This window comes from Coturnix japonica, chromosome 6 (genome assembly GCF_001577835.2).
Source record: "Coturnix japonica isolate 7356 chromosome 6, Coturnix japonica 2.1, whole genome shotgun sequence".
Taxonomy (NCBI): domain Eukaryota; kingdom Metazoa; phylum Chordata; class Aves; order Galliformes; family Phasianidae; genus Coturnix; species Coturnix japonica.
This window is the reverse complement of record NC_029521.1, coordinates 29,541,126-29,550,081: the sequence shown is the minus strand read 5'-3', so window position 1 is coordinate 29,550,081 and position 8,956 is coordinate 29,541,126. Positions and strand designations below refer to the sequence as shown.

Here is an 8,956-nt window from a genome sequence, read left to right as displayed (position 1 = left end):
AGGATAACTTGAAGCTTGCACACAGAGCAGGTTCCAGGGAGCAAAGGGAGGAACAACCTTATACCCAACAGGGCCAAAGGAAAGGAAACCTGAACCTGTAGAAAATCCACCAGCCAAAATGCCAACCAGACAGAAAACACTGATGTATGGAGGTGCTTTTTTGACCAGCGTTGCATCCTTTGTCGTCATTTGTGCCGTTCTGGGAACGCAGGGGTGGATGGACAGTGAGGTCAGCTTCTCTGGAGGAGAGAACTCAACCACTACTGTCAGCCTCACATATGGGCTCTTCCAAGTGACCTGCGCTCAGGTCATCAATGAGGGGCTGCAGATCTCAGATAGCAATTTCCAAGGTAAGGAGCAGTGCATGGTGGTGGGTGACAGCCTGGGTGGCACCAGGAGTACAGGGGTTGACTGTGGGATCCGAGAGGTCTTTCCAACCCTTATGACCCCATGGTTCCATTTAAGGACATGGTCGGTGCGTGTGGTATGGGATGGGGTTGGACATGGGGATCCTAGAGTCCTTTTGCAACCTTAATGAAAATTTCCATGAAAATATCTACAAACCGTCTCAAGGATTTGAAGTGGTGTGAAATAAGACCCAAGAAAGGCAGTCAAATGCTGAAGTGTTGCTACCAATGGCAACTCCTGGTGATCTGTGGCCTCAGCCAATGCCTCCAAAGGAGGAAAGGATACAGGATCAGAATTTGTGTCAAACAGATTTTAATTTCCAGAAGCTTTCAGCGACAAACAGGAAAGCAACACTCTATTAGCGTTTCATTAAAAGCATACAAAACTAATTTGGCTTCCTTTAAATTTCATTACATTGAATTAATCATTTGATTTAAAACATTTTGCCTGCCTACGATCAAATTAACATCATTTTTATAGAGATAGGTTCTGAAATCGCTCAAGGGAGAAGGGCAAAACACGTAAAGCTAATTTAGACAGAGATGGTGTATATGTATCTTCCAGGCCTGCACTTGAAGGAAAATACTTGTTTCTTTCAAGAGAACCCCATCCCATTCCTAAGTGATATTATTGAACTGAATATCCTCGCTCATTTCTTTTTAACACTCATGTGTGAAGTATGCGTTATGACGTAGCTTGTCACCTTTTATAAGGTCCCCACCAAAGGCACAGGCGACCACACCTTTTCCAGGTGGCTCTTTGGCTCTGAGATTTTAGACTGAGAATCCTAAATAGCACTTCACAAAAAGCTGTTGGCTGGTCATAATTTGTTGTTATGTAGCCCTGCTTAATATTTGCTGCTCTTGGTATTTATCCTCAGTGGAAAAATTAAGACCAGAAAGAGAAAAATAATAAAAATGGTTGAAAAGTTACATAGAGAACAATTGAGAGACAAGGGAAAAGAGATGCTACACGGGAAAAAATAAAGGCAAAAAATTAGGGGAAAAAAAGAATAGGGCTTACCTAGCAAGACCTTGGAGAAAGTTATTACTCAAGTGTGGAAAACTTTAGTATGAGAAAGGAAGCATGAGAAAAAGCAGAACAACAACAAGAAGTGATGCATACCAAATGCAACCACAGGCTGCATACTGATCTCAGTTCAGCACAACTACCTCAATGCTCAAGGAGCTCTGCTGACATTAAGGGGAGGTTCGGGCTGGATGTTAGGAAATACTACTGGGCTGCCCAGGGAGGTGGTGGAGTCACTGATCCTGGAGGTGTTCAATGAATGTTTGGACATTGTGTTGAGAGACATGGGTTAGTGAGAACTATTGGTGATGGGTGGATGGTTAGACTGGATGATCTTGTAGGTCCTTTTCAATTCTGGTGATTCTGTGATTAATATTAATATTCATAAAAGCCCAATTGAGCTAAGCCTGGATGCTGCTCTGGAGTACAAGGATTTGCACTCAGTTTCTGGGTTTGAAGCCACAACACTCACACAAGCACATGTGAAAGAGCAGAGAAGGCAGTCAGAAGAAACACTGCTGTCTTTTGGAAGAGTAGGTCAAATAGCTTTGAAACCTGAAGAAGGCTTTCTGTCTTTTGGTAGGCTGTGAGATGTCCCACCGCCACCAGCAGACAAACCCTCCCAGGCAGAGCACAGCTGATCTAAACATCCAGACAGTTCCCAGTTCTCTCCCACCTGAACTCAGTATAAAAATCACACCTGAGGCACCCAAATTAGCAATGTGACAGAGCTATACTGTGGAATTCAGTTCACACTGCAATGATTGTGTTGTAATGAAAGAGGTGAGTGCAGCAGCATTCCACGCAGGCAGGCTCTTTTTGACTTCTATAGGGTGCTGCATGAAAGCAGGACTCTGCCCATGGGAGCTTGGCAGGGCCAGCAGAAGATGCAGGCTGGCAGGAGTTTGGGGCATGTTTTGCCTTTGCCTGCAAAGCAATGGATGCAACCAAACCCCAGGACCTGGGCACTGCCAAGCAGCCCTGTGGGATTTCAGTTTTTTGCACAGTCCATATAGGTTTAGTTGTCAGTGTTGTTTGTCTTCCTTCAGATTTAAATCTTTGTGCTCATCATTTAGGAAATGTCATAGCAGTTCTCACATATACACCATTTATAGATGGGTAAATCAAGTTTGCTTCAGGAGCTGCTCGTTGTTTTCAACAGCTGCTGGGAAGATGCTTCCTGAGTGCTCTAAATATGGACATGCCTGCATCCCTCACTAGCTACGTTGGGCACGTCTCCAAGATAAAATGAGCTCATTTAGAATTAATTCTTAGGTTCTATACTAGACATGATTGCCATGTTTTGTATTAAGTAGGATTCTGTGCATTCCTAAAACAGGAGAGATGCTTCACAGACCTGCATACATACTAATTTTAAATTTAAATCACAGAATGGCCTGGGTTGAAAAGAAGCACAATTATCATCCAGTTCCAACCCCTGCTCTGTGCAGGGTCACCAGCCACCAGCCCAGGCTGCACAGCGCCACATCCAGCCTGGCCTTGAATGCCTGCAGGGATGGGGCATCCACAGCCTCCTTGGGCAACCAGCTCCTATAGGACCATAGGAAATAGGTTGTCCCAAGACAGTAGGATGCCTCTCATTTGACACTGAGCCTTTGCAAAGACAATATTACCGTTCAGATACCACACCATCAAAAGGAAATTCAAAGCCTGAAGGTGAAAGACAAACAAAGAAATATGGATTCTACAAGCACAAATTGCATGATGGATAAACTCAACAAAGCAACGAAATATCAGGGCTCATCCAGCGGCCCTGGGGATTCTCAGAATCTGGCCAAACACAGATATTATATCTAACAACTTCAATCCTTAGAGCCTCCATCAGTTGCTTTAAAGATTAACCTCAGAAAGGAGCCACCTTTTCACACAACACAGTGACAACCGTGCTTGTTTCCAAGTCAGACCCACAGAGCAGTGAGCAAGGTGCAGAGGCACACCCAGAGCCCAGCAATGAGCAACCAGCAGTACTCCAGGAAGTCTCTGAAGTTCACTATGAGACAGAGGAATTTATTCATTTTCTACCTTTTAAAATACAGACCAAACACTTGAAAGCTGCTGGCACTTGGTTATTCAGCAAAGTTGCCATCAGCTTCCAGGGCTCTGGTGGGACCCTGTGCCAAGTGGAAAGTTAGGCTGAATTCCTTTTTTCTTCTTTCTTTTTTTTTTATAAGTGAACAATTCATTCTGTGTTGTGATGATAGAGCTGTGAAAGCTGCCAGATCAGCTCTGCTTGGAACGGGCCTCAGGGCTGGCGTGGAGCCTTGAGGCCATTCACACACAGCTCTGTAAAAGTTTGGGAAATTCAATCTGACCGTACTAGACTTACAGGAAACGGGGTTGAGGAAAAGGAGGTACAGGGAAATCTGAAGGGCTTTTTGGAGGCACAGCCCTGTGCTTTCGCTCTGCACTCAGGCTGTTTTACCCTGATACAGAGGGTACCTCTGTCACATTCAACCAGATCAGCCACTGGGAAGTCCTCTAGTTTGCACAGTCTTGTTTGGAACAACGTCTGCAGCCACAAAAGTTGCATTTTATTTCAAACCTTCTGCAGCTCTGTGCTGCTGCAGGAATGCTTGCAACAGGTGGAGCCTGGCAGAAGTACATCTCCTGAATGGTGGCTTACCATCAGGATGAAGGAGCGCAATGAGAGGGTGCAGCCATCAGCTCTGGAGATCTTCCCAGAGATAAAATTAAGGGATGCTGCCAGAGGGAAATCATACACAGCTGTCTGCTTCTGGCCCAGCCGTGTTTCTCATGGTAGGCAACAGCCAGCAGCAGTAAGGCTGCTTCAGCACACGCACCAGTACAGCTGCACTGCGCTCACCTCCATTTCCTTGAGTGATGCCTCCTGAATGCCTGTCTTTCCTTTTCTTCTAGCAGAACTGCTTAAATTTGCATCTCATTTCCACAACGCATCCTTACCTGCCATTTGTTCAAACCGAAATTAACTTCTACTAAGAATAAAACACTAAACGAGTTGAAAGCTCTCCTTTTAATTTATTTCCAGCAGCTCTTCTTTTTGCTCCGAATGTTTATTTCCTTTTTATGGTTGTTTATTACGGTTTTGTTCTTTTTACTGCTATGATTCCCCCAGTCTACGCGGTAGCTGAACACTGTAGTAATGGCTTTGCATGAAGAGCAGCACAAAGGGAAGTTTCCCTGCAGATGGCCGTCTATCACAACGCCTCTTTGAGCAGAGCATGACAACGCTGATGTCAGATCTGTTATAGGTTCAGGCAGCCTCAGGCGCATTACAGTTGCCTTCTCAAGCTTTAAATTGAAAGGAGGATACTATGCTTCAGTGTAGCTCTACTGCAATTACACCGGGAGTACTGCATTATCAGCATAGGTACCAAATAACTGGAAGGATGTAGGCAAAACAATAAAACTAATTACAGTCCTGAAGAGACTGACTGCATGTACCAAGAGCATTTGGCCAGCTACAGAAACAGCAACAACCTGCACAGAAGGACTGCATCAATCTGGAGCTTGCTACCTAACCCAGGTTAGGTTTGTGTGCCAACTGGACTAGTAGGCATAGACCAAGATACCTCCATCCCATTGCAGATTTGGGCTCATATGCTATAGCCAAACCTATTGCTCCTGCTGTATCTCTACAGCTCAGCCAAACCTCTGGTTATTAGCTTTTAATTTCAATTAGCTTGGTGTCAATAGCCCTTGATTTGCTGGGCACATTTAAACACCCTGGGCACCTCCTCTTTCCCAGTTGTGGATGCTCTGAGAAGCAGTGGAACAAAAGGCATCAACACAGCCATCATTGTGCTTCTGGTTCTCATCTTGCTGAGCTCCCTCCTGAGCGCCGGCTTTACGTGCACCAACACTGTGAGCAACCCCTACCAGACCTTCCTGGGACCCATCGGAGTCTACACCTGGAACTCCATAAGTGGTGAGTAATGTGTCCACGCTGACTACTTTGTGCCCACCATGCAGATAACTCTGTATTCTCATTAAGAACTACTTATAAAATGAAACAATTGAAAACATGCTCATAGGATTGATTGAGTTGGAAGGGACCTCTAAAGGCCATCTGGTCCAACCTCCCTGCACACACCAAGGAGAACAGAAAAAACTAACAAATCACGGACTCATTGAATGGTCTGGGTTGAAAAGAGCCACGATGCTCATCCAGTTCCAACCCCCTGCTGTGTGCAGGGTCACCAACCAGCAGCCCAGGCTGCCCAGAGCCACATCCAGCCTGGCCTTGAATGCCTGCAGGGATGGGGCATCCACAGCCTCCTTGGGCAACCTGTGAACAGTGCGTCACCACCCTCTGGGTGAATGCAGAATTAAAGCAGAACTGAGAAGTGTCCCTGCTGGATGTGACTACAGAGCAATTCGTAAAGCCTTAAAGGCTCTGTGCCACTGCTTCATGGTATTTACAGCATAACAGTTCCTGTGTTACCTGCCTAGTGAAATAGGCCTCTAAGGTCTCATCAATAGGATGGACTGCAGCTTTGTGTCTGAAACCTGTGTTGAACCAAATACATCTAGAACAACATTAACATCAAAGGGAAGATGGACAGAGGGGTTGAGTCACAGTAAAATGCATTTCATTCTCTAAAAAAGCACTTGCAGAGATCAAAATTAGCTTCAATGTTCCCTAAGAAGAAAGAAATAATAACGGTGGAGATGCTGAGTTTCAGAGCCATGAACTCTGCCAAACAGCTCCTGGGGGGCACAGCCCCCAGTTCCCTACAGCTGGCTCCTAACACACCTTTCTGCAGTTGCAGGCTGTAAGCCTTAACCCACAATGGAAGAATTATGGGATTGCCAAACTAAGTATTAATGAGAAAGTAACCCACATGCAGGCTGAGGATCGCAGTCACTTCTGACTGCCCTCTAAGAGCTACGACCTAGAAGCTGATTTTGCCACAGGCATTTTTTGATGAAAAATCACGCATCGTTTGTTGTGTGTCTTGAAGGCTCTTAATCTTTGCACCAGATGGTCTGAGATCCCAGTGCCCTCCCTGTTAAATCCCGACCCAATGTCAGCAGGAACATTGGTAATACGGGGTACCTGGAGGGAAGGGTGGGAATGCTTTCACCAATGGACGTTAGTTATATCTCTGCTAGCACTACAAAAGCAAAGAAACAAAAGCAGTATTTGGTTAAATGTCAAAGTGGCAGAACTCAACATACATTAAGGAGGCTGTGGGAAACAGACATAGATCCCGTAAGAGATCTCATTTTGGCTCATCGCAGTCATTGAAAAGGCTGGGTAGGAAAGAACCACAGGTTGCTAAGCCCAGGGTCTTGCACGGAGCACTGCCAACACTGAGCCCATAGCAGGTTGCTCAGGGTCTCATCCACTTGTTGTACCATATATCCCATGAATTTGGGGTCATACCAAGTAAGCCACCTGCAAGTCACCTGAGGAATTAATATATTACATGCATCAACACTAAATTCAGTGAAAAAATGACATTCACTGACCTTAGCTAAGGATTGCCAGTGTGAATCCATTAATTTTAGCTACCAACAGCACTGGGTTCTTTCATCAGGTAGCAGAGATGTTTTTTAAACACCCTCAGATTTTAATAACAGAAAAATACTGGATTCATATTTATATGAACACAGGCATTCACACCAACACAGGGAGAATAGCAGTCCTGGAACAGGCTGCCCAGGGAGGTTGTGGATGCCCCGTCCTTGGAGGTGTTCAAGACCAGGTTGGACGGGGCCCTGGGCAACCTGATCTAGTAAAGGAGTATGTTTGGTGGCCCTGCCAGGCAGGGGGTTGGAACTACATGATCCTTGAGGTCCCTTCCAACCCGGGTCATTCTGTGATTCTGAGAATATTCCTAAGTAGCAACTTACAGAGCTGCTCAATGCAAGTATTTCTAACATAATCCTACAGATCCATCTCTAACAGTTGTGCTTTTCTTTCCCAGGAATCCTCACTCTTTTGGTTATGATACTTTTTCCCATCAACGTAGAAGGCAATGGCATGTCTCGGGAGTTGGCCATCAAATGCATTTCTCTGGAGCTGGGTGACGTCGGATCTAAACACAGGTACTCCTACTCCTACTGGATCCTGCTGCTTAGCATCATTTTCAACATTATTACTATCGTTATCATCTATTTCTATGACCATGCAAGATATTCTAAGAAGAAGGAACAGGAAAGGCCAATTGAAAACGCATCAAAAGACGTCATTCTGTTTTAAGGACATTGCCAAAATGATGGTCTAAAATAAAATGACTGTTTAATATGGACAATCCCGACCGATCTTTTGTGTTCAGATTGAAGTTATGCGCAGTGCTGCAGCAGCAAGGCAATGGCCCATGCAAAGCAGCAGAGCAGCCCCGCATCTACCTTTTTAATTTGCAACATTCTGCTCTGTGCACACAGTCCTGGAGATGAGCACCATGCAGAGCAGCCAGCACTTTCTGCTCCTTCTCTCCTACCTCTGCAGCTACAAGAACAATGTTTTATTGCACAGTTCTCCTTTGCAATAGGACTGTCACAGCCGTACTTGGCATCTGGCCTATGATGCAAGAGATGCTCACACGTGAAGGAAAGCATCTCTAGGAGGAGATGCAATGCAAGAGGCGACTTCTCACTATTTAAGTCAAAAGAATAAAGCTTTGGGATTAAAGCATTATGCTTTTTTACTGCTTTGCTCTTTCAAAGTAACCAAAGAGGAGGATCTTAAGCATTTATCCAAAAGCATTATGAGGGCAGAGCAGAGAAACACAAAACAGGGATTGTAGGACCTGGAGAATGGGGACAGGTCAGTGCCATGAGAGCCATTATCTGCTCTCTCTGACAAGAACCATGCCTAGAACGGCTTTCCCTGCTGTAAACATTTCAGTTCAAGTATCAGATGTTTTGCACCCACGAGCTGAGCTGGCAGAGAGTCAAACATTTGCCAGTTTTGCTTTGGCTGCAAAATGTTTCACACGGTTTCAGCACGCATCTGTCAGTGCTGCACCACGCCAGCGCCCATCAGGCAGCGCACTTACGCTGCCATCAGGCACTTGGCTCGAGGAGAAATGAAGTCGGTGGAACAGAGCAATGTCAGAGGTGACTCCTGCTGGGAAAAGGAGAGGATCTGCAGCACTTCGGGGCTCCTGTTGTGCAGAGCTGCTGCCTGCAGGGTGCTGGGGCGTGGGAAGGAGTGCTGCTGTCTGCATAGAGCCAGGCAGATCAGGTGTCCATTACCTGAAGAAAAGCTTAATAAGAGGAGATGATGCGGGGGCTGACACTGCACTGTTAGACGGGAAGGAAAAAGAGAGTGCAACACAAGCCAGCCTTGTGTTTTGCTTTTAGGATATAAAGAAGGAATGGGTCTGGCTCTTGCCAGCCAGAATGGGAATGAATGGAGCTGTTTGGCACATTCCTTCTCCTCGCAAGAGCAGATTCTGGCACTTACCCTTAGGTTAAGAAGCAAAGGGCAAGCACTGTCAGCACCAAGCTCCCACCTTATCTAAACAGAGTAGCTTTACCCATTCATCACCTGCCAGCAGTGGAGGCA

At 45.7% G+C, this 8,956-nt stretch overlaps 1 protein-coding gene across 1 annotated transcript; it reads left to right on the top strand.

Annotated features, from left to right (window-relative positions):
* Positions 1 to 8,083, top strand: CLRN3 (clarin 3). Its single transcript, XM_015867624.2, has 3 exons — positions 1 to 350; positions 5,186 to 5,365; positions 7,371 to 8,083. Exons 1-3 carry the CDS (start codon positions 119 to 121, stop codon positions 7,643 to 7,645), a joined length of 687 nt encoding a protein of 228 aa, XP_015723110.1. The 5' UTR covers positions 1 to 118; the 3' UTR covers positions 7,646 to 8,083.
* The last annotated feature ends 873 nt before the right edge of the window (positions 8,084 to 8,956 follow it).